Raw genomic sequence first — 27,609 nt, 5'->3', positions numbered from 1 at the left:
CAGTGTAGGTTCCGTCCCTCTCTTCGCCCCAACCTGGGCTCGAACCAGGGACCCTTGCACACATCAACAACTGACACCCCACGAAGCATCGTTACCCATCGCGCCACAAAAGCCGCGGCCCTTGCGACGCAAGGGGAAACCCAACTTCAAGTCTGAGCGAGTGACGTCACCGATTGAAATGCTACTAGCGCGCACCACCGCTAACTAACTAGCCATTTCACATCGGTTACACAGGTGTAACGCTCTGGGTGGTCCACTAGACCACTAATGACCAAACTAGACCCCCATGGGACATACACAACAGGAACACACTAGACCCCCATGGGACATCACAACAGGAACACACTAGACCCCCATGGGACATACACAACAGGAACACACTAGACCCCCATGGGACATCACAACAGGAACACACTAGACCCCCATGGGACATACACAACAGGAACACACTAGACCCCCATGGGACATACACAACAGGAACACACTAGACCCCCATGGGACATACACAACAGGAACACACTAGACCCCCATGGGACATACATAACAGGAACACACTAGACCCCCATGGGACATACACAACAGGAACACACTAGACCCCCATGGGACATCACAACAGGAACACACTAGACCCCCATGGGACATACACAACAGGAACATATTTGCAGTAAAAACACTCCCCAGAGATCGTCTATTTGCGTGTGTGTGTGTGTGTGTGTGAGAGCTGCAAAGTGGGTTGGAGCAGATAGAAGTAGCCTACTGCTGTAGAGTACTAAGACATTTTTTAAGTCCATCCACCACTACAGTTGTAGTAAACAGGTGCAGTTCCAATAGCTTCCACTGTAGAGCTGCAGTGAGCTGCAGACCAATACCTCATACTTTCTGTTTGCCCTGTGTATTTCAGCGCAGGGAGAGTACATTACTCACTGATAATGTACGTTCATTTGAGTTGAATCATTCGTGTTATGATTAAAAGCAGGTGTCTCACTGTCTGAATTGGCCGTGTGTGTATATAAACTACATATGAATCTATGATATTAGCACCAGACCCAGTCTCATACTGTATCTCTCCTGTATGTCTCTCCCAGGTGCGCTGTAAACCTGGTACCCTTAGAGACCACCCTGATGGAACACTCAGACACAGACTGACACAAAGACTAAGACAGTGGACTGAAACACAGATGAGAGTGAGAGATTGAGATAAAGCCAAACCTGGAGACAGAAACGAAGACTGGAACGCATGTAGAACGACTGAGGCTTTGATGGAACAGAAGGACATGTGCAAGTGATTGACTGGTAAGAGATCAAAGTTTTCTCAGCATGCTAACCCAGAATGGAAATGTAGCTCTACTCCGACTCGAGTCGTTTATTTATTTGGTACATGTGTTGACTGAACATACGTCAGACAGACTGGCAGCAGTGGTGAGTAGTGTGTGTGTGTGCCGCCCGCCAGAGCGTTCATCATAGAAACGTGTTCAGGGATCGCGTGTGTGAGAGGGAGTAAAGAAGGAGAGAGAGAGACAGACAGAGACAGAGAGAGAGCGGTGGGAGTGTCACACATTACCGATTGGGAACAAACATTAACGGGATAATCCCAGTTTCCTTCTCGTCCTCCTTTCCCTCCCCGGGGATATCACGCACTCACTCACGCACTCACTCAAGCACTCACACTGAGAACCTGCGTAGCACGGGTCAGTGGATTCTTCCTTTTCATTTCAAACCTGGAGCGGAGAGTTTCACTTTTGCCAGTTGTCTGCCTGTTCCAGCGCTGTGTTTTTATTCACGATAAATACTAGGCTATTGCCGTTCCGGATTTAAAGTGAATTCCCTTTTCAAAACGGGCTCGAGGACTTTCCCCTGTACAGTTCAACCGGACAAGCCTTGTGAAAACGCCCGCCGTAACGCACACGAATATCGGACAGAGCAGCCTCATGAGGAGTAAAGTAAGTGTGTCCACGTCTCCACGGTGGTTCATTTATCATATTCGTTTAGAAAGTTTACGCAGTTGGTACAGTTTGCGCTATTGACAGATAGCGGGCAGTGTTTGCTCTCCAAACTCGACCGTAAACGCATAACATGAGTCTGTCACTACGAGGCTGTAATAGATGCGTAATATGGGAAAACCGTGTTTTTCATGAAGTATAAAACAGCCTAGTGAGATAAATGTGAATTATGTAGGCTTGTTTATTCATATCAAGTATTGTCTTCATGTCAATTTGAAGTTGATTGAGATCACGACATCTATACATGTTAGAGAAAGTGAAATCACAGGCAGAGGCCATGCACTTACATTTTCAGTATATTCAAAGTCATTTTGAGAAAATAAATAATCTATTATATTTTTCAGTGTAGGCTACCAATGCAAGTAAGGGGCTTGTGCATCCAGGGCATGATGACCATGATAACAGGCTAGAGCAGTGTGTGGCCCAGAGGGATGTCTTTAGGAGTCTCCAGCCCCTTAGGTCCACCTGGAGAGCTACAGTGTGTGTAGACTTATGTTCCAGCCCAGCACTAACACACCTGACCTGATCCGTGGCTCCTGTCCTCTGGATACGCCTCTAGTGTCTGTGTCTTGCCCATTGAGCCAGAGAGATCAGCTCAGGTCTCTGGGCTTACAGGTGGATTAAAGACTAAAAACTAGCCTCACCTGCCAGCCACGTCTCAGCTTTATGGACCAACACATGGCTGGGAGTGGGAACACATCTCTGGACAGGGGTGCACAACACAGACCCTAGAGTTCCACAGTCCTGACGCTTTTAGTTTATCGCTAGCATTCTACTTGATCAATTGATTGTCACTTGATCAATTGTGCTGATTAGCTGGAGGTTAACGAGGTAGTAAACCAGAAAACACTGTGGGCCTCACTTCTCTCTTCACCACAGGCAGACCTGATTAAATCACAACCCAAACATGTTGTTTATTTAAAAGTACATGGCAGAGGATGTGCTGCATTGTCCCCATTATGGGCCTTAAAGGGTCAATCAGCAGTTGCTACATACATTTTTGGACTTATAAGTTAATAATTAGTTCAACTGTCGTAGCCCATCAGAACCCAAAATATAAGCTGTTTTTACTCCAATGGGGGGGACTGCTTTGTTATTGTTTCTACTGCTGATTGCCACTTTAACTCTGAACCCCCTGTCTCATAAGCCAGTCTCTGACATGCCTGAATTTTGCCCCAACGCTTGTGTTCTAGTGAGTGCAATGTCATCTGCCACTGCCGTAAAACAATCTAGTTACTTACTGTTGCATCCTCCATCCTCCAGTTCTAGAGTCTAATACAGAGGAGTCTTTGTCTGCTTGTTGCCTGTAGCTACAGTAGTGTTAATCAGTAGTGTTATTCAGAAACTTCCCTCCACTCTAGTCTCCTCTAGTCTGAAGTATTTATAGTGGGTCATGTGGCCATAGTGGAGAATAGGGTGAAAACGGTGACGTATAAAGCATCTACTGGCCAGCTTGGTAGGGCTGTAGGACACCAAGTCATATCCTTTGCTTCTTATTCTCTTCCTGACAAAGTGATAGAACAACTAGATGTCTTGACATGTTTTATTTGCAGTGCTCATTGCGCAGTGTTGAAGTTGACACAGACTCTATGTCTGGGGGCTGCGAATGACTGCCAGCCTGCCACCACACGGAGACTCGGCTACATCCACCCACTACCCCTCCCATCCTCTGTCTGCCCCCTGCCCGGTACCCATCCGCCTAACCCACCTACCCCCCTACCCTTGCCCCTCTGACACTGGCATGTAGATCGTCCTGCTAAGATATACAAGGGCATTGCCACTCTGTCACTGTCTGTCTGTCTGTCTGTCTGTCTGTCTGTCTGTCTGTCTGTCTGTCTGTCTGTCTGTCTGTCTGTCTGTCTGTCTGTCTGTCTGTCTGTCTGTCTGTCTGTCTGTCTGTGTCTCCCCCCTCCCCCCATCCAGCCTCAAAATACACACTTACACATTCTGTCTAGCCTGGCCGACTCCATGTCTATATGTCTGGCTGGCTGTGTTTGGTCCAGGGAAATCCACCCAGTCATTTCTAATACCTGAGCCCATTTCTTTACTTGAGGCCCCCATTATTAGCCATAATGATCATTCTGCACAAAACCCATTATTTACACCGGCCCACTGGGATGAAGATGGACCAGCCCATCTGGCATTTGCCTGAAATTCCCTACGGCCAGTCCATTTCTGCTCTGGTCCTTCTGTCTGTCCTTCTCTTGCCCCAGAATACACACACATACATGTATAGCATGGGGGTAAATGAGGACTCTGAATCATCTTCACGGCTATGGTGTGTTTATGTTTGTGACAGAGAAGGGGTACTGTGATTATTGTGAATGTGGGTGTTAAGGGGGTTAGTTAGGGGAAATGAGGACTGTGCTGTATGGCATTGGTCCATCTCTGTTCTGTAGTTCTATTGTCTGTTTGTCTCTCTGTCTCAGTGTGAACTAAATACAGGCAGCTCCACTTTGTTTGGGGTATGAAATTAATTATTTTATTTTTGGAGCACCGCTGGTTTACATTTAGGCTATTCATAGAGGAGGAAGTGTGTGTGCGTGTGTGTGTGTGTGCGTGTGTGTGTGCGTGCGCACGTGGAGGGGAAATCGGGTGGAAACCTGCCGTCATCCTGGTTTGGTTTACAGGCTCTACATCACGTCCTCTTAGAGGGAACACACATGCTGGGAAAACATCTAACTGACACACACACATAAACTTCCTGGTTTGATAGAATGCTGAGTTGGCTTGACAAGGAATGTTCTATATTTACTCCAAAGCAGAGAAATATGGTGTTTCCTGAAACAGCCTCACTGTCTGCATGACTGAATGAGAGCACAGAAGTTTAAATGTATCCTGGCTGGCATGTTGGTGCTTGTTTTGATTCGATATTATGTCCTAGCTAGCGTGATTATATCTGGTGCTGGCAGATACTGTGTAGAAGAGCTGTGTGTAAAATGTGCCTTTGTTGGTCAGCCTACTGGGGCGTTTGTACAGATCTGCTCTATTCTCCTCTAGTCAGGGATGGTACGTTGTGGGACGCTGGAGCTGATGTTACCTATCAAATCCTCTCAGATCGCCACATAGGGGTTAGGGATGGTACGTTGTGATAGGAGTTATGATCAAATCAAATGTTATTGGTCACATACACATGGCTAGCAGATGTTATTGCAAGTGTAGCGAATTGCTTGATGACAGCCTGGTTACAAGTCTGTTTCTGCTTTAGCTATTCAAAAACATACCTTCAAATACGCCATACCGTCACTCGTATTATCAGGCTGTATAGCTAATTACATTTGCTCTGACTCAGTACATTTATTAGCTAGCTAGCAATTAGCATTAGCGGCTAACAAGATTTAGGCCCAACTTGCTAAGAAAAGACAAACTAGTGTAATTATATCAAGCTAGTGTATTTATATTAAGAAGCAAAGTGAGCTGCATCATTGTCATCAACTTTGTTGCATGTGCTGCATTGACCATGCAGACTGAACGCAAGTGTCTCGTGGTCGAGGAACAACAAATGCCCTCCTTGATTGACAGGGGGCAGGGCTAGGTCTGTGTGGAAAGCGGCATGGAGAGAGGGAGAGAGAGTGGAGAAAGATGACTCAAGTAGCGAAGTAAACATTTAACAAGGCAAACATTCAAATACCGTTATAGAAGATAAAGTAAAAACCCAACACCTTACTCGTTGTCATGTCATTGACAAACCTGTGATCTCTCTTTCTTTCTCTCTCTCTCTCTCTCTCTCTCTCTCCCCCCCCTTTCTCCCCACATTCCTTCAGCCATGCTTCTGTCTCTGACTGTAAGCTGGTAACCGTGTGTGTGTGTGTGTGTGTGTTGGACGCTATAAGCCATGTTGGCTCTACTTGTGTCTAGCTACTTTTAAGAGGATCTTAAAGAGCCTATAGGCCAGGGAGACAGCAGGATACACACACACACACACACACACACACACACACACACACACACACACACACACAAGTTGAACATGTGAGTTATCACTTTCCCTTTGAAGTACACTGTATCTCCCTCCATTTCTTCTCTCTGTTTCCTCATGAGAGAGGCCTGATTAACACACGGAGGGATGGAGGGATGAGGAGAGAATATGGCACACTCCCTACAGAGGATACTGGACCTGTCCCCGTCCCCCCCATAGTTTTTATAATGTATATGTCAATAGGTTATGGTAGAGATAAGGGTAGGGGTCAGGGGTCATGGATAAGGGGAGGGGGGGATTGCTGGTCCTGTAAAAAAAACTCAGGTGTGCTCGATTAGGTGTGTGTAACCCGCAGTGGCTTAGTGTTACACAATAAACTGTGGACTGAATCCTTCAGATCCTTGTGTCAAGTCACACAAGGCACAGGTGACAACAAACAGGACTCCTCACCTGGACTTGTACTGTGCTGGATGTGTTTTGGATGGAGAAAATATGTAAATGTCAACATTCTAATAGAATATGATGTGATGTCAACATTCTAATAGAATATGATGTGATGTCAACATTCTAATAGAATATGATGTGATGTCAACATTCTAATAGAATATGATGTGATGTCAACATTCTAATAGAATATGATGTGATGTCAACATTCTAATAGAATATGATGTGATGTCAACATTCTAATAGAATATGATGTGATGTCAACATTCTAATAGAATATGATGTGATGTCACCATTCTAATAGAATATGATGTGATGTAACATGTAAACAGGGTTTTGGGACATCGTAAAGCAGACAGTAAAGTCAAGCCAACAACATTAACATATCATTTCTCATAATATTCTGTAGCATGAAGCGAACATATCATTTTTTTCTTGTGCCATGTTTTTCTATCTTGCATTTCTTCAGTGGGAAGCAAATGCCATCTCTCTGGTTATGAATGAAATGTGGTGTTTTGAACTGAGTTGTGTGGTAGAGATGAGCTGTAAGTTTTAATCAGTGAGTTATTCTCCTCTCTCAGGTAAACCTGTTGAATGATCTAGTCTTTACTTATACACAAACATAGTTGAACCATTCTCTATGACCGCTCCACAAGGACTACTGTGTGTGTTTGATGGCGTTTTAACTGATTTCTCTCTCTCTGTCTCTTTAAGGAGTGAATGCCAGAGGAATTGAGAGACGAAGAATTGAGAGAATACTGCTGTGAGGATTTGGAAGACAAGAGAAGAAGAACAGGACTTTTGGGATAGGAAAGGGAGAGAAGATGGGGAGGAAAAAGATCCAGATAGCACGGATTATGGATGAACGTAACAGACAGGTACATGAACACTGAGCTTTCTCCGAATAATGGTCACACACACATACAAGCCCATTTTGAGGAGTATGTGTGTGTGTAGTGGGGCAGTGGTTCCTCTTCCTGTTATGACAGGAAATGCACTAACATGTGCTTCCTGACCCCTAGAGCTGGGATGACCTCCCTGTTCTCTCTGTCTTCTGTGTGTGTTGTTATTGTGTGTGTGTTAAGGGTCCTTGCCTGCGAGCATGCGTGTGTGTGTGTGTGTGTGGGTGGGGTTATCCATACAGTGACCAGCCTCACATTTCTTCCTCAGTGTTCTGATTGAGACATTGTAATAGAGACAGTGATTCTGTGCCCATATCTATGTATCCTAACGTGATAGTGACTTACAGTCAGTCTTAAGTTAAGCAGTAATGGCCAAGGGCGCCAGCCTCCATAATTAGATTCTATCTAAATGTTAACATGACTGTCACAGTCTGTCTGTTTGTCTCTCAGTTTAAGTATTCCCCTCAGGGGGGGTTTAGAAGGCAACATCAGAGTGCAAGAGCATACATACATACATACATACATACATACATACATACAGACAGACAGACAGACAGACAGACAGACAGACAGACAGACAGACAGACAGACAGACAGACAGACAGACAGACAGACAGACAGACAGACAGACAGACAGACAGACAGACAGACAGACAGACAGACAGACCTTACATATGTAGATACATACCTTACATACATACATACCTACCTTACATACAGACATACCGTACATATGTAGATACATACCTTACATACATACGTACATACCTACCTTACATACATACTTTACATATGTACATATGTACCGACCTTACATACATACATACATACATACATACATACATACATACCTTACATATGTACATACATACCTTACGTACATACGCACATACCTTACGTACATACGCACATACATACGTACATACCTTACATACATACCTTACATACATACGTACATACCTTACATACATACCTTACATACTTATTGGATTTTCTATATAGTCTATTGTCAACACGCAGGCCAACATACGTACATACAACAGTTCACTTACTGTATACACTGTACACTCCCCCTCTCTCTCTCCTTCTCTCTCTCTTCCCCTCTCTCTCTCTCTCTCTCTCCCCCCCTCTGTCTCTCGCTCGCTCTCTCTTTCTCTCTCTCTCTCTCTCTCTCCCCCCTCCCTCTCTGTCTCTCTCTCTTTCTCTCTCTCTCTCTCTCTCTCTCTCCCTCTCTTTTCCTCTCTCTTCCTCTCTGTCTCTCCCTCTCTCTCTCCCTCTCCAGGTGACATTCACCAAGCGGAAGTTTGGCCTGATGAAGAAGGCGTATGAGCTGAGTGTTCTGTGTGACTGTGAGATCGCCCTCATCATCTTCAACAGCACCAATAAATTGTTCCAGTACGCCAGCACTGACATGGACAAGGTCCTGCTCAAATACACAGAGTACAACGAACCTCACGAGAGCAGGACTAACTCCGACATCGTGGAAGTGAGTCCCACACACTGTATTGCAGACTAGTTCACCCACATGGTTTCACTGGTGGAAATCTGATTAAAAAGCAGTAGACACTCAGGCCCATAAGGACTGGTTACAAGTCAAATCTTCAGTTGGTTGAATGAACAGCTAGTGTACTACAGCTAGTGTACTACAGCTAGTGTAATACAGCTAGTGTACTACAGCTAGTGTACTACAGCTAGTGTAATACAGCTAGTGTACTACAGCTAGTGTAATACAGCTAGTGTACTACAGCTAGTGTACTACAGCTAGTGTACTACAGCTAGTGCACTACAGCTAGTGTAATACAGCTAGTGTAATACAGCTAGTGTAATACAGCTAGTGTACTACAGCTAGTGTAATACAGCTAGTGTACTACAGCTAGTGTAATACAGCTAGTGTACTACAGCTAGTGTACTACAGCTAGTGTAATAGAGCTAGTGTACTACAGCTAGTGTACTACAGCTAGTGTACTACAGCTAGTGTAATAGAGCTAGTGTACTACAGCTAGTGTAATACAGCTAGTGTACTACAGCTAGTGTACTACAGCTAGTGTACTACAGCTAGTGTACTACAGCTAGTGTAATACAGCTAGTGTACTACAGCTAGTGTACTACAGCTAGTGTACTACAGCTAGTGTACTACAGCTAGTGTAATACAGCTAGTGTAATACAGCTAGTGTACTACAGCTAGTGTACTACAGCTAGTGTACTACAGCTAGTATAATACAGCTAGTGTACTACAGCTAGTGTACTACAGCTAGTGTACTACAGCTAGTGTACTACAGCTAGTGTACTACAGCTAGTGTAATACAGCTAGTGTACTACAGCTAGTGTAATACAGCTAGTGTACTACAGCTAGTGTACTACAGCTAGTGTACTACAGCTAGTGTACTACAGCTAGTGTAATACAGCTAGTGTACTACAGCTAGTGTACTACAGCTAGTGTAATACAGCTAGTGTACTACAGCTAGTGTAATACAGCTAGTGTACTACAGCTAGTGTACTACAGCTAGTGTACTACAGCTAGTATAATACAGCTAGTGTACTACAGCTAGTGTACTACAGCTAGTGTACTACAGCTAGTGTACTACAGCTAGTGTACTACAGCTAGTGTAATACAGCTAGTGTACTACAGCTAGTGTACTACAGCTAGTGTACTACAGCTAGTGTAATACAGCTAGTGTAATACAGCTAGTGTAATACATGTGTGTGTGTGTGTGTGTTTGGCTAAGGACTCAGAACTCAGGGAGGCTAACGTGTGCATGGCTGAGTCTCAGTCAGCCAGCCTGGAGTTATGCAATGGTGTTAGGAGAACAAGTCTGGTGTCTCCTCACACACACATGTCCAACGTCCCCATTCAACCCTCTTCAGGGCCAGGGATCAGAGTTCAAAGGACAGGTGCGTTGGATTTAGTCTCTGGATCGCTGACGGGAATCTGTAGCGGCTTGGAGGACAGTGGTCATGGTCTTCCAGTGAAAGATGTGTGTTCCAACACAGGCCATGAGCCTCCCATTGGGAGTAGTGGGAAAATGGGCTGAGTTTGGTAGAGTGCAGCGGGGGATGTTTCTGTGTGGGAATGGGGAAAGTAAGATATGCAGCCCAGTATTGGGAATATTCCATTGGTTCCATTGAAAACCAGGCAAACTAAATCAATCAAGCACAGCTCAAATATTCCACACTTAAAATGAGTCTGGTGGTCGATACTTTATGTCAGAGGTCCATAAGGGGGTGGTCCTGATAGCTGATGTCCCTCTCCAGCTGTCCCACTTTTTGGTCAATCAGCCAGCAGCAGCATATAATCTATGTTAATCTACTGTAATCCTATCACTCATTACTATAATCTCAATATGCTCTTCCTAATCCCTCTCAACAAATGTCCTCTCCTTTCCCTCGCTGACCCCTAGTGTGTAGGGGTCTTCTGGAAGACAGATCAATGATGTCTTTTCCTCCTCTGTCACTTTTCTTCTCCTCTCTCACATGCAAGCCTTTCTATCTCTCCTCCTCTCACTGTTTCTCTCCTCTCTCACATGCAAGCCTTTCTATCTCTCCTTCTCCTCTCACTCTGTTTCTCTCCTCTCTCACATGCAAGCCTTTCTATCTCTCCTTCTCCTCTCACTCTGTTTCTCTCCTCTCTCACATGCAAGCCTTTCTCTCTCCTCCTCCTCTCACTCTATCTCCTCCTCCTCGGTTACTGGCCCAACGCTCTAACCACTAGGCTACCTGCCACCCATATCTCTCGTCCCTCTCACATGCAAGCCTTTCTATCTCTCCCTCTCCTCCTTCCCATTCTCTCTATGTATTTCCTTCCAGATTCTTTGTGTTCAGTCTTGGAAATATCTATCAGCCTCTCTCTTCATTTCTTTCTCCTTTTCCCCTTCTTTCCGCATCCCTCCATCTCTCTACCTCCACTGTTTTTGGTTAGTTCAGTCTTGACATTAGCACTCATTGTAACTGACTGGTTTTCTCCCAGCTCTGAGTTATTGTGACTTCCAGTGCATATCTCTGCTATAAGGTGTGTTTGTTGTTGGTTCCTTTAAGTGTTTTTACCTGCACATGTGCTGTTTACCTAATTCACTTGGTTTACACCACAGAAACAATGCTCAACAATTTTGACAGATTTTTGTATTTTTCATTACAACAAGAATCCCAACTCAGTCATTTTTCTGGAGTGTGTTCTGTGCTTCATAAATGAGTAATCACTTTCTAAGAGCTGGTCCTCCTCTATAACAACCTACCTGTATGTTTTACAGCATCGCACAGTCCCTGTCTCTGTATTGATTAACATGGTCAGAGAGGACCTAGCTGTGAAACCCTGTGAGCTGTTGAACTATCTTCCTGACAGGAATGGAGCAGAATAGACACTCCTTTGTCTGGGTTGTTTTCTTTCCATAACGAGGTATGTGTGTGTGTGTGTGTGTGTGTGTGTGTGTGTGTGTGGGGGCGCGTGTGTCTGTTCTGTATTTGAGCTTGTTCTATTTGGTGCAGTAGGCCCAGGATAATGGCTATTTATAACTCTAAGAACTCCTGCATTCCTCACCCCTCTTCTACTAACACTCCATTCTGTGGTGTGTGTCTGTGTTGTAGATTGAAAACAGCTGAAGCTCTCAGTAAGGCTCATCAATTAGAACACACACACAGGCCCAGTGGAACTCCAGCTCTCTTTGTGGAACCGATCTCTCCCTGTTCAAAGTTTGGAAACCGGCAGCAGGCTAAAAATAGAATGCTGCTGCTAAGAATAGCCTCGGTGGGATGTGCATTTGAGTGTGTGTGTGTGTGTGCGTGTGTGTGTGTTTTGGTAGACTGACTGGGAGGCGAAATACTTTTGTAATAAAGTATTTGCAGGCGAACAATAAAATTCAATTCCTAATGTGTTGAGTTGCCTAAACATAGGACATGACTTAACAGTAGTCACTGCAGCTTAAAGTAAATTGAAATAAGTTTGCCAAAATGATATAAGCCTAATTACTCCAGTCTATTCAGAAATAAATCTAATCATTTGAAATACTTCACCACAGAGCATCATTAACTTATTTTAAAGCTCTGGTTTGTTTTAAATCACAAACGTGTTGGGAAGCCCGCATTTTCAGAGACCTAGCTGATTATTGAGTTGTGGCTGTCAGGGAATACCATCTATAATATGTCTGAAGGTAATGTGTCTTGAATATAGTTTTAAATGTTCAGACAAGAAAAATGGGAGGGGTGTGTGGCAAAGATATTGCCATGTACAGTGCATTCGAAAAGCATTCAGACCCCTAGACATTTTCCACATTTTGTTACGTTACAGTCTTATTCTAAAATGGATTAAATTGTTTTTTCCCTTCGTCAATCTACACACAATACCCCATAATGACAAGGCAAAAACAGGTTTTTAGAAATGTAGGCAAATGTATTAAAAAAACGTATAAATAACATATCATATTTACATACAGTTGAAGTCGAAGTTTACATACACCTTAGCCAAATACATTTAAACTCAGTTTTTCACAATTCCTGACATTTTATCCAATTAAAAATTCCCTGTCTTAGGTCAGTTAGGATCACCACTTTATTTTAAGAATGTGAAATGTCAGAATAATAGTAGAGAGAATGATTTATTTCAGCTTTTATTTCTTTCATCACATTCCCAGTGGGTCAGAAGTTTACATACACTCAATTAGTATTTGGTAGCATTGCCTTTAAATTGTTTAACTTGGGTCAAACATTTCAGGTAGCCTTCCACGAGCTTCCCACAACAAATTGGGTGAATTTTGGCCCATTCCTCCTGACAGAGCTGGTGTAACTGAGTCAGATTTGTAGGCCTCCTTGCTCGCACACGCTTTTTCAGTTCTGCCCACAATTTTCTATAAGATTGAGGTCAGGGCTTTGTGATGGCCACTCCAATACCTTGACTTTGTTGTCCTTAAGCCATTTTGCAACAACTTTGGAATATGCTTGGGGTCATTGTCCATTTGGAAGACCCATTTGCGACCAAGCTTTAACTTCCTGACTGATGTCTTGAGATGTTGCTTCAATATATCCACATAATTTTCCCTCCTCATGATGCCATTTATTTTGTGAAGTGCACCAGTCCCTCCTGCAGCAAAGCACCCCCACAACATGATGCTGTACCCCCGTGCGTCACGGTTGAGATTGTGTTCTTCGGCTTGCAAGCCTCCCCCTTTTTCCTCCAAACATAACGATGGTCATTATGGCCAAACAGTTCTATTTTGTTTCATCAGACCAGTGGACACTTCTCCGAAAAGCATGTCCCCATGTGCAGTTGCAAACCGTAGTCTGGCTTTTTTATTGCGGTTTAGGAGCAGTGGCTTCTTCCTTGCTGAGCGGCCTTTCAGGTTATGTCGGTATTGGTCTCGTTTTACTGTGGATATAGATACTTTTGTCCCTGTTTCCTCCAGCATCTTCACAAGGTCATTTGAAGTTGTTCTGGGATTGAGTTGCACTTTTCGCACCAAAGTACATTTATCTCTAGGAGACAAAACGCGTCTCCTTCTTGAGCGGTATGACGGCTGCGTGGTCTTATGGTGTTTATACTTGCGTGCTATTGTTTGTACAGATGAACGTGGTACCTTCAGGCATTTGGAAATTGCTCCCAAGGATGTACCAGACTTGTGGAGGTCTACAATTTATTTTCTGAGGTCTTGGCTGATTTTTTTTGATGTTCCCATGATGTCAAGCAAAGAGGTGCTGAGTTTGGAAGTAGTCCTTGAAATCCATCCACAGGTACACCTCCAATTGACTCAAATGATGTCAATTAGCCTATCAAAAGCTTCTAAAGCCATGACATTTTCTGAAATGTTCTAAGCTGTTTAGCCTGTTTGGGCTAGGGGGCAGTATTGAGGATTTTGGAAAAAATATGTGCCCATTTTTAACTGCCTCCTACACCAACTCAGAAGCTAGAATATTTATATTATTGTTCAGGTTTGGATAGAAAACACTCAGAATTTTCTAAAACAGTTTGAATGGTGTCTGTAAGTATAACAAAACTCATATTGCAGGCAAAAACCTGTGAAAAATAGATTTAAAAAAAATGTGAATTTTGTGACTGTACTATTTAGTGTCATTGTTTTATAGATACCATAGTGAGAAAGGATTCAGTTCGCAACTCCTACGGATTCCACTAGATGTCAACGATCTTTATAAAGTTGTTTGAAGCATCTGTGATGAATACAGACCGAATTAGAATGCTTGTAAGTTGACACGTCATCACTTCATTTTTTGCGCCTGCGCATAAATCTGAGAAGAGTGTCTTTGTCATAATCGTTTATTCTAGACACTTGATAGGTTGTGTGAAAATATTACTGATGTTTACTGATGTTTCACGTTAAAAATGGACCAAAAGATTAATGCTAAACAACGTTTGACATGTTTGAACAAACGTAAATAGATTATTTACTAGGTTTTTTTTTAGCTTTTCGGCGTGACTTTACACCTACCAACTCGTTTTGTGGTAGCCTACTGAACGCTAACTATTTGGTGTTATTTGGACATAAATTATGAACTTTGTCAAAAGAAAGCACATTTGTTCTGGACCTGGCAGTGCCTTCTGATGGAGATAATCAAAGGTAAGGGGATATTTACAATGTTATTATCGATATTAGATGACGCTAACTGTATAGCTTAGCTTATAGCTTAGCTTATTGTTCTTAGCATTGTACCCCGTTTATTGCAAAATGTGATTTCCCAGTAAAGTTATTTTGAGATCTGGCCATTCGGTAGCAATTACGAGATGATAATATATTATTCTTTGAATGACAATATTATAATTTACCAATGTTTTCGAATAGTAATTCCGTGATTTGTAATGCTGGATTCACTGGGAGCATTCGAGCCGAAAAAAATTCTGAATTTCACCGCGACTGTAAATGCTGTTTTTGGATATAAATATGAACTTGATGGAACTAAAAATGCATGTATTGTATAACATAATGTCCTATGAGTGTCATCTGATGCAGATTGTCAAAGGTAAGTGCATAATTCTAGCTAGTTTTCTGTCTGTTGATGCCCTTCTTTGAATTGGCTAAACTTTACACACAGCTATTGTCAATGTACTCCTAACATAACCTAACTTTATGCATTCTCCGTAAAGCCTCTTTGAAAATCGGACAGCGTGGTTAGATTTAGGAGATATATCTTTCAAATGGAGGAAAATAGTTGATTATTTGAGTATTTGAAATGATTACTCTTGCAGTTTTGAATTCCCCGCCATGGTCACATGACAATGAATCCCAATACCGGGATAAGATCCTGCCCCCTGGCCTCAACAGGTTTTAAATGCACAGTCATTTTAGTGTATGTAAATTTCTGACCCACTGGAATTGTGATACAGTGTTGTGCAGTGACAATAAGTGAAATAATCTGTCTGTAAACAATTGTTGGAAAAATTACTTGTGTCATGCACAAAGTAGATCTCCTAACCGACTTGCCAAAACTATAGTTTGTTAACAAGAAATTTGTGGAGTGGTTAAACATTTTTGTTTTAATGACTCTAACCTAAGTATATGTAAACTTCTGACTTCAACTGTAAGTATTTAGACCCTTTAACTTGTATTTATTTGTAAGCACCTTTGACAGCGATTACAACCTCAAGTCTTCTTTGGTATGACGCTACAAGCTTGACACACCTGGATTTGGGAAGTTTCTCCCTTTCTTCTCTGCAGATCCTCTCTAGCTCTATCTTGTTGGATGGGGAGCGTCACTGCACAATTATTTTCAGGTCTCCAGAGATGTCCGGGCTCTGGCTGGGCCACTCAAGGACATTCAGAGGTTTGTCCCAAAGCCACTCCTGCGTTGTCTTGGCTGTGTGCTTAGGGTTGTTGTCCTGTTGGAAGGTGAACCTTCACCACAGTCTGAGGTCCTGAGTGCTCTGGAGCAGGTTTTCATCAAGGATCCCTCTGTACTTTGCACCGATCTCGACAAACCATTTCTGTATGGACATTGCTTTGTGCATAGTGGCATTGTCATGCTTAAACAGGAAAGGGCCTTCCCCAAACTGTTGCCACAAGGTTGGAAGAACAGTTGTGTTGTAAGTATGTGATAGTGGAGTAGTGGTTTGAGGGAACACACTAAATGTATTGGGTAAAGTGTTTTGAAATGTAATGTTGGGTTATATTTTTAATTCTATGTACCTGCCTTAATGTTGCTGGACCCCAGGAGCTAATGGAGATCCTTAATAAATACAAACAGAATTATCTAGAATGTCATTGTATGCTGTAGCGTTAAGATTTCCCTTCATTGGAACTAAGGGGCCTGAACCATGAACAACACCCCCAGACCATTATTCCTCTTCCAATAACCTTTACAGTTGGCACTATGCATTGGGGCAGGTGGCGTTCTCCTGGCATCCGTCAAACCCAGATTAGTCCGTCGGACTGTCAGATGGTTAAAGCGTGATTAATCACTCCAGAGAACGTGTTTCCACTGCTCCAGAGTTTAACGCAGCAAGCTTTACACCACTCCAGTTGACGCTTGACATTGCGCATGGTGATCTTAGGCTTGTGTGCAGCTGCTCGGCCATGGAAACTCATTTCATGAAGCTCCCAACGAACAGTTCTTGTAATGATGTTGCTTATAGAGGCAGTTTTGAACTCGGTAGTGAGTGTTGCAACCGAGGACAGATGATTTGTACACGCTTCAGCACTCGGAGGTCCCGTTCTGTGAGCTTGTGTGGCCTACCACTTCATAGCTGAGCTGTTGTTGCTCCTAGCCGTTTCCACTTCACAATAACAGCACTTACAGTTGACCGGGGCAGATCGACCAGTGCAGAAATTTGATGAACTGACTTGTTAGAAAGGTGGCATCCTATGATGGTGCCACGTTGAAAGTCACTGAGCTCTTCAGTATGGGCCAGCTATGGAGATTGCATGGCTGAAATTGCTAAATCCACTCATTTGAAAGTGTGTCCACATACTTTTGACCATGTAGTTTATGACCATGCATCAACACTGGAATTTATTTCATAATTTTTCTCCACACGACTACATACTTTGTGTGTGTGTGTGTGTGTGTGTGTGGTAGAAATGTCCGCCTGTTAGGGCAGGAGAGGTGAGATATGAGAGGTGCACATCATGTTACTTGGCATATGGAGAGGAGCTGCTGCCTTGTAAAGCCAACACACACATACACACTCTAATTGATCTGGAAGTGGTTAGGAGACCAGACCACCCATAGGGGAGGAAGAACAACAAGGAGTAGACGAGAAACATGAGAGAGAGATTGTAGACAGTTGAGGGTGGCTTGGAATGGAGATATGGGGGTTCAGGGCTCTCTCTCTTGTTTTGTCTTTCTTTCTCTCTATCTCATTCTTTCTCTCCATCTTTCTCTCTCCTTCTTTCTCTCTCTTTCTCATTCCTTCCCTCTCTCATTCACTCCCCTTTCTCTCTTTCTCTTTCCTTTTCTCTCTTTCTCTCTCCCTCTTTCTATCAGTTGTGTTCTCCTCTGAGAACCTTCAGTCAGCTGCCCACTCAACCAGCTGCTGTCTTCACCACACACACACACACACACACACACACACACACACACACACACCTCTCACCACACATGCACACACCTCTGTGTAGTTCTGTGTAGGCCAGGGCTCTGTGTAGGGCTGTGTAGGCCAGGGCTCTGTGTAGGGCTGTGTAGGCCAGGGCTCTGTGTAGAGCTGTGTAGAGCTGTGTAGGCCAGGGCTCTGTGTAGAGCTGTGTAGGCCAGGGCTCTGTGTAGAGCTGTGTAGAGCCAGGGCTCTGTGTAGAGCTGTGTAGGCCAGGGCTCTGTGTAGAGCTGTGTAGAGCTGTGTAGGCCAGGGCTCTGTGTAGAGCTGTGTAGAGCTAGGGTTCTGTGTAGAGCCAGGGCTCTGTGTAGAGCTGTGTAGAGCCAGGGCGCTGTGTAGAGCCAGGGCTCTGTGTAGAGCTGTGTAGAGCCAGGGCTCTGTGTAGAGCTGTGTAGGCCAGGGCTCTGTGTAGAGCTGTGTAGGCCAGGGCTCTGTGTAGAGCTGTGTAGGCCAGGGCTCTGTGTAGAGCTGTGTAGGCCAGGGCTCTGTGTAGAGCTGTGTAGAGCCAGGGCTCTGTATAGAGCTGTGTAGAGCCAGGGCTCTGTGTAGAGCTGTGTAGGCCAGGGCTCTGTGTAGAGCCAGGGCTCTGTGTAGAGCTGTGTAGAGCCAGGGCTCTGTGTAGAGCTGTGTAGGCCAGGGCTCTGTGTAGAGCTGTGTAGAGCCAGGGCTCTGTGTAGAGCTGTGTAGGCCAGGGCTCTGTGTAGAGCTGTGTAGGCCAGGGCTCTGTGTAGAGCTGTGTAGGCCAGGGCTCTGTGTAGAGCTGTGTAGAGCCAGGGCTCTGTGTAGAGCTGTGTAGAGCCAGGGCTCTGTGTAGAGCTGTGTAGAGCCAGGGCTCTGTGTAGAGCTGTGTAGGCCAGGGCTCTGTGTAGAGCTGTGTAGGCCAGGGCTCTGTGTAGAGCTGTGTAGGCCAGGGCTCTGTGTAGAGCTGTGTAGAGCCAGGGCTCTGTGTAGAGCTGTGTAGAGCCAGGGCTCTGTGTAGAGCTGTGTAGAGCCAGGGCTCTGTGTAGAGCTGTGTAGGCCAGGGCTCTGTGTAGAGCCGTGTAGGCCAGGGCTCTGTGTAGAGCTGTGTAGAGCCAGGGCTCTGTGTAGAGCCGTGTAGGCCAGGGCTCTGTGTAGAGCTGTGTAGAGCCGTGTAGGCCAGGGCTCTGTGTAGAGCTGTGTAGAGCCGTGTAGGCCAGGGCTCTGTGTAGAGCTGTGTAGGCCAGGGCTCTGTGTAGAGCTGTGTAGAGCCAGGGCTCTGTGTAGAGCTGTGTAGGCCAGGGCTCTGTGTAGAGCTGTGTAGGCCAGGGCTCTGTGTAGAGCTGTGTAGGCCAGGGCTCTGTGTAGAGCTGTGTAGAGCCAGGGCTCTGTGTAGAGCTGTGTAGAGCCAGGGCTCTGTGTAGAGCTGTGTAGGCCAGGGCTCTGTGTAGAGCTGTGTAGAGCCAGGGCTCTGTGTAGAGCTGTGTAGAGCCAGGGCTCTGTGTAGAGCCGTGTAGGCCAGGGCTCTGTGTAGAGCTGTGTAGAGCCAGGGCTCTGTGTAGAGCCGTGTAGGCCAGGGCTCTGTGTAGAGCTGTGTAGAGCCGTGTAGGCCAGGGCTCTGTGTAGAGCTGTGTAGAGCCAGGGCTCTGTGTAGAGCTGTGTAGGCCAGGGCTCTGTGTAGAGCTGTGTAGGCCAGGGCTCTGTGTAGAGCTGTGTAGAGCCAGGGCTCTGTGTAGAGCTGTGTAGAGCCAGGGCTCTGTGTAGAGCTGTGTAGAGCCAGGGCTCTGTGTAGAGCCGTGTAGAGCCAGGGCTCTGTGTAGAGCCGTGTAGAGCCAGGGTATGGAGAGTCATGTATTCTGAAATAAAGTGTAAGAGTTCTTCCTTTTCATGTCTACTGTCATTTTGTTGTTGTGTTGCTGATGTGTGTTTTGTCAGTCATGGACATGGAAGGTGGAGATAGAGGTGTGGGGGGAAGAGGGGGCATAAGAGAGAGAGAGAGAGAGAGAGAGAAGGGGTAGTGGGGTGAGAGGGATGGTGGGTGGGGACTGGAAACGAGGGGTGATCTGGGTGCCGCAGAGGTAAAAAAAATAGCCTTCTATGGACATCCTTCAGACACAGGGCTGCTAACCCTGGGCTCGCACACTACCCCCTCCCTGGGTCGGCCAGTGACAGGTGGGCATGGCTGGGCCTGTGTGTGTGTGTGTGTGTGTGTGTGTGTGTGAGAGAGAGAGAGCTGTAGTGGTCTAGTGATAGGCTGTAAAGTGCTGAGACAGGACAGAGTTGAGCCAAACTGCATGCATTACATATACATCGTCTGAAGATGCACACACACACACACACACACACACACACACACACACACACACACACTAGGGGAAAACATCACAGCTCCATGGACAATATCAGCAGTGATAAGAGGCCTACTCTCTACACTCCCTCTCTCTCCCCCCTCTTTTCTACTCTCATCTCTTTAAATCTATGTCTACCACCCTCTCTCCCTCTATTTACAATACTTTATTTCTCTGTCACTATGTCTACCCTCTCCTCTCATACTGGTTTTCAATTAGACTATCTGCCAGGTGACTTTTGAGGATGTTATTTCTGCTCCAAATAGCACCTCTTGGTGGTAGAAAAGAAGACTGCAGCTTTTCAGTGGTCTGCCATGCACATCTGGCCTTTAGAATAACTGTTGAGCTTTATTCACTGACTATGCTTTTGTAAAAGTAGCAGTAACTCTCAAGCCATTTGGAGAGTATCATCAACCTTGGTTGTGTTCTCTGTCTGTCTCTCTCTCTGTGTCTGCCTCTCTCTCTGTGTCTGTCTCTCTCTCTGTGTGTCTGTCTCTCTCTCTGTGTGTCTGTCTCTCTCTCTGTGTCTGTCTCTCTCTCTGTGTCTGTCTCTCTCTCTGTGTCTGTCTCTCTCTCTGTATCTGTCTCTCTCTCTGTATCTGTCTCTCTCTCTGTATCTGTCTCTCTCTCTGTGTGTCTGTCTCTCTCTGTGTGTCTGTCTCTCTCTCTGTGTGTCTGTCTCTCTCTCTGTGTGTCTGTCTCTCTCTCTCTGTGTCTCTCTCTCACTCTGTGTTTGTCTCTCACTCTGTGTCTCTCTCTCACTCTGTGTTTGTCTCTCACTCTGTGTTTGTCTCTCACTCTGTGTTTGTCTCTCACTCTGTGTTTGTCTCTCATTCTGTGTTTGTCTGTCTCTCTCTGTATCTGTCTCTCTCTCTCTGTCTCTCTCTGTCGCTCTCTCTCTCTCTCTCTCTGTGTCTCTCTCTCTGTGTCTGTCTCTCTCTCTGTGTCTGTCTCTCTCTGTCTGTCTCTCTCTCTGTGTCTGTCTCTCTCTGTGTCTGTCTCTCTGTCTGTCTGTCTCTCACTCTGTGTTTTTCTCTCACTCTGTGTTTTTCTCTCTTTCTCTGTGTCTGTCTCTCTCTCTGTCTGTCTGTCTCTCTCTCTGTATCTGTCTCTGTCTCTCTCTCTCTCTCTGTGTCTCTCTCTCTCTGTGTCTCTCTCTCTCTGTGTTTGTCTCTCTCTGTGTTTGTCTCTCTCTGTGTCTGTCTCTCTCTCTGTGTCTGTCTCTCTCTCTGTGTCTGTGTCTGTCTCTCTCTCTGTGCCTGTCTCTCTCTCTGTGCCTGTCTCTCTCTCTCTGGGTCTGTCTCTCTCTCTGTGTCTGTCTCTCTCTCTCTGTGTGTCTGTCTCTCTCAGACTCTGCGTAAGAAGGGTCTAAATGGTTGTGACAGTCCCGACATCGAGGCAGACGACTCTGCTGGTCAGAGCCCCGAGTCAGAGGACAAATATCGCAAGATCAACGATGACATCGACCTCATGGTCAGCAGACAGAGACTCTGTGTGAGTACAACTGGACCTGTGTGTGTGTATCCACTCATGCCTGTTCCACTTCTCCATTTGTCTTGCTGACCCTGGTGTTTGTCTCTGTCCAGCAGGCTCTCCCCCCACCTAACTACGACATGGTTGGCTCCATCCAGGGCCAAAACAACAGTGGACTACAATACTCTCACCCCGGGGCGGGGGGATCCTTGTATAACCACAATCTTCTGCCCCTTTACCACACACACCCTGGCCTGCAGAGGAGCAGCATGTCACCTGTACCCCAACACACACACCAACCCCCCAGTGCTGGAAACTCAGGAGGGATGATGGGTTCAGAGCCGTCTAACACTGTCTCCAGCGCTGGTCAGTTAACTATGCGATTACTTTACATGCTGTCTTTTCTAATGTCTGATGCATTGATCACATACACTACCAGTCAAATGTTATAGAACATCTACTCATTCCAGGGTTTTTCTTTATTATTACTATTTTCTACATTGTAGAATAATAGTGAAGACATCAAACTATGAAATAACACATATGGCAAAGGGTGGCTACTTTAAAGAATCTCAAGTATAAAATATATTTTTGGGTTACTACATGATTACATATGTGTTATTTCATAGTTTGGATCTCTTCACTATTATTCTACAATGTAGAAAATAGTAAAAAGAAAGAAAAACTCTTGAATGAGTAGGTGTGTCCAAACTTTTGGCTGGTACTGTATATTTTATTAGGCCTATTATGATTCCAGTTTCAATGTGTCCTCCCAGGTTAAACAAGAAAAACATACAGTATTCTCCTGTCCATCCGTCTCCTAGGTAGCGGTAACTATGGTAACCACCGTACCTCCCTGGGGCGGCTGTCTCCAGGAGGCATGGCCAAGACTTCGCCCCCGATGATTCAGGCCAAGACTTCGCCCCCAATGATTCAGGCCAAGACTTCACCCCCGATGAACTCCATGACCCTGAGTGGCAACCGCAAGCCGGACCTCCGCACGCTGCTACCCCCTGGCAACAAGAACAACATGCCCTCCATCGTGAGTGATCTCCCCTTTCTCCATCTCTGTCTATCTCCTCTTTCTCCATCTCTATCTCCTCCCTCCATCTCTGTCTATCTCCTCTTTCTCCATCTCTTTCTCCTCCCTCCATCTCTGTCTATCTCCTCCCTCCATCTCTGTCTATCTCCTCTTTCTCCATCTCTATCTCCTCCCTCCATCTCTGTCTATCTCCTCCCTCCATCTCTGTCTATCTCCTCTTTCTCCATCTCTATCTCCTCCCTCCATCTCTGTCTATCTCCTCCCTCCATCTCTGTCTATCTCCTCCCTCCATCTCTGTCTATCTCCTCCCTCCATCTCTGTCTATCTCCTCCCTCCATCTCTGTCTATCTCCTCTTTCTCCATCTCTATCTCCTCCCTCCATCTCTGTCTATCTCCTCCCTCCATCTCTGTCTATCTCCTCCCTCCATCTCTGTCTATCTCCTCTTTCTCCATCTCTATCTCCCCCCTCCATCTCTGTCTATCTCCTCCCTCCATCTCTGTCTATCTCCTCTTTCTCCATCTCCCCTGAGACAGTTTTAACCTTCCTGACTCTTACACAGTTCCTCTGACTCTTACACAGTTCCTCTGACTCTTACACAGTTCCTCTGACTCTTACACAGTTCCTCTGACTCTTACACAGTTCCTCTGACTCTTACACAGTTCCTCTGACTCTTACACAGTTCCTCTGACTCTTACACAGTTCCTCTGACTCCTACACAGTTCCTCTGACTCTTACACAGTTCCTCTGACTCCTACACAGTTCCTCTGACTCTTACACAGTTCCTCTGACTCTTACACAGTTCCTCTGACTCTTACACAGTTCCTCTGACTCTTACACAGTTCCTCTGACACAGTTCCTCTGACACAGTTCCTCTGACTCTTACACAGTTCCTCTGACTCTTACACAGTTCCTCTGACTCTTACACAGTTCCTCTGACTCCTACACAGTTCCTCTGACTCCTACACAGTTCCTCTGACTCCTACACAGTTCCTCTGACTCTTACACAGTTCCTCTGACTCCTACACAGTTCCTCTGACTCTTACACAGTTCCTCTGACTCCTACACAGTTCCTCTGACTCCTACACAGTTCCTCTGACTCCTACACAGTTCCTCTGACTCCTACACAGTTCCTCTGACTCCTACACAGTTCCTCTGACTCCTACACAGTTCCTCTGACTTACAGTTCCTTTGACTCTTACACAGTTCCTCTGACTCTTACACAGTTCCTCTGACTCCTACACAGTTCCTCTGACTCCTACACAGTTCCTCTGACTCCTACACAGTTCCTCTGACTCCTACACAGTTCCTCTGACTCCTACACAGTTCCTCTGACTCCTACACAGTTCCTCTGACTCCTACACAGTTCCTCTGACTCCTACACAGTTCCTCTGACTCTTACACAGTTGCTCTGACTCTTACACAGTTGCTCTGACTCTTACACAGTTCCTCTGACTCCTACACAGTTCCTCTGACTCTTACACAGTTCCTCTGACTCCTACACAGTTCCTCTGACTTACACAGTTCCTCTGACTCCTACACAGTTCCTCTGACTCCTACACAGTTCCTCTGACTCCTACACAGTTCCTCTGACTCCTACACAGTTCCTCTGACTCCTACACAGTTCCTCTGACTCCTACACAGTTCCTCTGACTCTTACACAGTTGCTCTGACTCTTACACAGTTGCTCTGACTCTTACACAGTTCCTCTGACTCCTACACAGTTCCTCTGACTCTTACACAGTTCCTCTGACTCCTACACAGTTCCTCTGACTCTTACACAGTTCCTCTGACTCTTACACAGTTCCTCTGACTCTTACACAGTTCCTCTGACTCTTACACAGTTCCTCTGACTCCTACACAGTTCCTCTGACTCCAACCCCCTCCGTACTCTAATATGAGTTGTATTGTTTTTCATGCTGCCAGTGTGAGGATTTTGACATGAGGCTGGTAAGTAGTGTGACATCACACAGATGGACAAGGTGGAGTTGCTATGCTGTATATGTGTTTATATCTAGAATGACCATAGACCCAAATCCTTCTAGCTACAAGTGTACTAATGTTAGTTTATTATTTTGTTGTTTCAGAACCAGAGAATAAACCACTCCCAGTCTGCCCAGACATTGGCTACCCCCGTGGTCTCCATAGCAACACCTACTCTGCCCGGGCAGGGTATGGTAGGGTACCCCTCTGCCCTCTCCACCTCATATGACACAGGTAGGCACTCCGTCTTCTACCACTTCCTCTTCTGTAAATATGTGTTATTATTTGTATTGTTGTTTCATTCACTTCTCACGTCCCCCCTTGCTGCTCCTCCTATGAACATTCCCTCAGGGACTTTCGACTTTCACTGTACCCTGCAATTACCTCTGCAACCCTGTGCATGTGACTAATAAACATATCTAATCTAATCTCTTCTGGACAGTGATCTCAGCTCCTCAGAACATCTCTGACCAAAAGTAGCGCTCTTATAGGGAATAGGAAGAAGTCATTTCAGATTTGCCCAAGATGTGTAACTTTTGTCGTCTCCCCCCCTCTCTATCCCTTCCTATGTAGAGTACTCTCTGGGTGACCTGTCAGGGTTTGGTAACAGATCAGGATCTCTCCACCTGGGATCAGTAACAGGCTGGCAGCAACAACCGCTACAGAATATACAGCACTCAGCACTAGGACACATGGGGTAAGGGTCTGTCTGTCTGTCTGTCTGTCTGTCTGTCTGTCTGTCTGTCTGTCTGTCTGTCTGTCTGTCTGTCTGTCTGTCTGTCTGTCTGTCTGTCTGTCTGTCTGTCTGTCTGTCTGTCTGTCTGTCTGTCTGTCTGTCTGTCTGTCTGTCTGTTTCCTCCCCCTCTTTCTAATCACTATCTCTCCTCTCCTCTGTCAGAAACCTTTGTCAGAACTCCAACCTTAACCTCCAGAATGTCCATCAGAACCTTTACATCAAGTCAGAGCCCACCTCCCCGCCCAGAGATCGAGGCATCGGATTTGTCAGCGGAAGGATGGGGGGCGTGTCCCATGGCTACCCAACAAATCAGGGCCCGGCAGAGGCAGGGCAGTCTCCTGGCGACAGCCTATCCAGCTGTGGCAGCTCGTACGATGGCAGTGATCGCGAGGATCACCGCGGAAACGATAACTTCCTGCTACGCCCGATGCCCAATCAGGAGGAGCGCCACAGCCCGTCCCTCAAACGAATACGCCTATCAGAATGCTGGGCTACATGATAAGGCCTGCCTCTGATTTACAGAGGGGGAGGGGCTTGTGTAGTTACGTTTAGTGTTATTATAACTATTATTACGCTTGTGTCCAAAATGGCACTTTATTCCCTACATACTGCTCTTGCCAAAAGTAGTGCACTTTATAGGGAATAGGGTGCGATTTCAGATTTGCCCTATATTCTTCTTGTGCAGAGTGAGAGTGTTCCACTATAAGAGGGACATTATAAACAGGAGTGTGGGGGGAATGTAACAGTGACAGACTGGGTCTGAAATGGAACCCTATTGCCCACGTAGTGCACTACCTATGGGGAAATAGGGAGTGATTTTGAGACAACCAGTGATATTATACAGGAGTGAGGGTGGATATGGTGTGAGGGAGTCGGTGTGGGAGGTATGTTGCCTGTGTTGTGTATTTGTGGGAGAGAGAGGGAATCAGTAAATTAATATGTACACTATGTAAACTAACAAAGGTTGAAGAAGTCTGGTACTCTGTATGGATAAGATACTGGTGAGTCAATAATATACTAGGAGACACTAGGACAGGCACTGTGAGTGGACACGTCAGGGTGTGTGTGTGTGTGTGTGTGTGTGTGTGTGTGCTACCTAGGCTCTGATTTCCCAGTCTGCAGCTGGATGACTAGCAGACAGAGTGAGTGTTCACTACAACCCATTCATGTTGCCGGTTCAACATATTTATGTGGATATATAAATGAGGATTTGGCAGACAGAGAGAGAAAATGAAAGGGATAGAGAGATAGACAGAGAAGGGAGGGAAAGGCTGATGGAGAAAGAGAGAAAAAAAGAGAACGATAGAAGGAGACAGAGAAAGAGGACAACGATGGGGGAGAGGGAAGAAGGAGAGGGTGAAAGCCATTATGCAACAGGTTGCACAAAGCTGGAACTATAGAATAATATCGATCGATCGATCAAGAAGTCATTCTAATTTTCTAATTATACAGCTGGAACCCTGGACAACTAGAATGTCTCACTTGAAATGAAGGCGCCTAGGAATTGTAGTTAAATTCAGTCAGAATACCTTTTAAGAGCCATATGCTAACAAATACTATCTGAGTCATATACACTACGGTGCTACTCATTCAGATGGAGAGAGAGACTGTTTTACCAGACAGATAGACAAAGCCACGGGGAGGAAGGCGTGTGTGTTATAACAGAACTCCCAAAGCCATATTATTATAAAATGGGAAGTCAAAGCTTTGCTGCACAAACAAGTGGTTTCTCTTTACAGTACTTTGAAAATGTACACTACCGGTCCAAAGTTTTAGAGCACCAACTCATTCCAGGGTTTTTCTTTATTTTTACAATTTTCTACATTGTAGAATAATAGTGAAGACATCAAAACTATGAAATAACACATATGGAATCATGTAGTAACCAAAAAGTGTTAAACAAATGAAAATAGATTTTATATTTGAAATTCTTCAAATAGCCACCGGTTGCCTTGATGACAGCTTTACACACTCTTGGCATTCTCTCATCCAGCTTCATGAGGTAGTCACCTGGAATGCATTTCAATTAACAGATGTGCCTTGTTAAAAGTAAATTTGTGGAATTTCCTTCTTAATGTGTTTGAGCCAATCATTTGTGTTGTGACAAGGTAGGGGGGTATACACAAGATAGCCCTATTTGGTAAACGACCAAGTCCATATTATGGCAAGAACAGCTCAAATAAGCAAAGAGAAATGATAGTCCTTCATTACTTTAAGACATGAAGGTCAGTCAATGCGGAACATTTCAATAACTTTGAAAGTTTCTTCAAGTGCAGTTGCAAAA

The 27,609-nt window shown here is 45.1% G+C and overlaps 1 protein-coding gene across 4 annotated transcripts in view; it reads left to right on the top strand.

Moving 5' to 3' along the window:
* Positions 1 to 26,604, top strand: part of LOC115159768 (myocyte-specific enhancer factor 2C) — a 39,871-nt gene extending 13,267 nt beyond the window's left edge. Inside the window, exons 2-10 of one of the 4 annotated variants that reach the window (XM_029709807.1) lie at positions 1,086 to 1,293; positions 7,078 to 7,241; positions 8,548 to 8,751; positions 21,444 to 21,587; positions 21,680 to 21,932; positions 22,391 to 22,608; positions 24,694 to 24,823; positions 25,163 to 25,286; positions 25,488 to 26,604. In XM_029709807.1, the coding sequence (XP_029565667.1) occupies positions 7,188 to 7,241; positions 8,548 to 8,751; positions 21,444 to 21,587; positions 21,680 to 21,932; positions 22,391 to 22,608; positions 24,694 to 24,823; positions 25,163 to 25,286; positions 25,488 to 25,824 (1,464 nt within the window). In that variant the 5' untranslated portion in view covers positions 1,086 to 1,293; positions 7,078 to 7,187 and the 3' untranslated portion in view covers positions 25,825 to 26,604. Of the gene's footprint in view, positions 1 to 1,085; positions 1,294 to 1,596; positions 1,941 to 7,077; positions 7,242 to 8,547; positions 8,752 to 21,443; positions 21,588 to 21,679; positions 21,933 to 22,390; positions 22,609 to 24,693; positions 24,824 to 25,162; positions 25,287 to 25,487 lie in introns of those variants that run through there. The other 3 variants (XM_029709810.1, XM_029709808.1, XM_029709809.1) reach the window with 3 other exon arrangements.
* The last annotated feature ends 1,005 nt before the right edge of the window (positions 26,605 to 27,609 follow it).

The sequence above is a fragment of the Salmo trutta genome, chromosome 23 (genome assembly GCF_901001165.1).
Source record: "Salmo trutta chromosome 23, fSalTru1.1, whole genome shotgun sequence".
Taxonomy (NCBI): Eukaryota; Metazoa; Chordata; class Actinopteri; order Salmoniformes; family Salmonidae; genus Salmo; species Salmo trutta.
The sequence above is the reverse complement of the archived record's forward strand: the minus strand, read 5'-3'. Positions and strand labels throughout refer to the sequence as shown.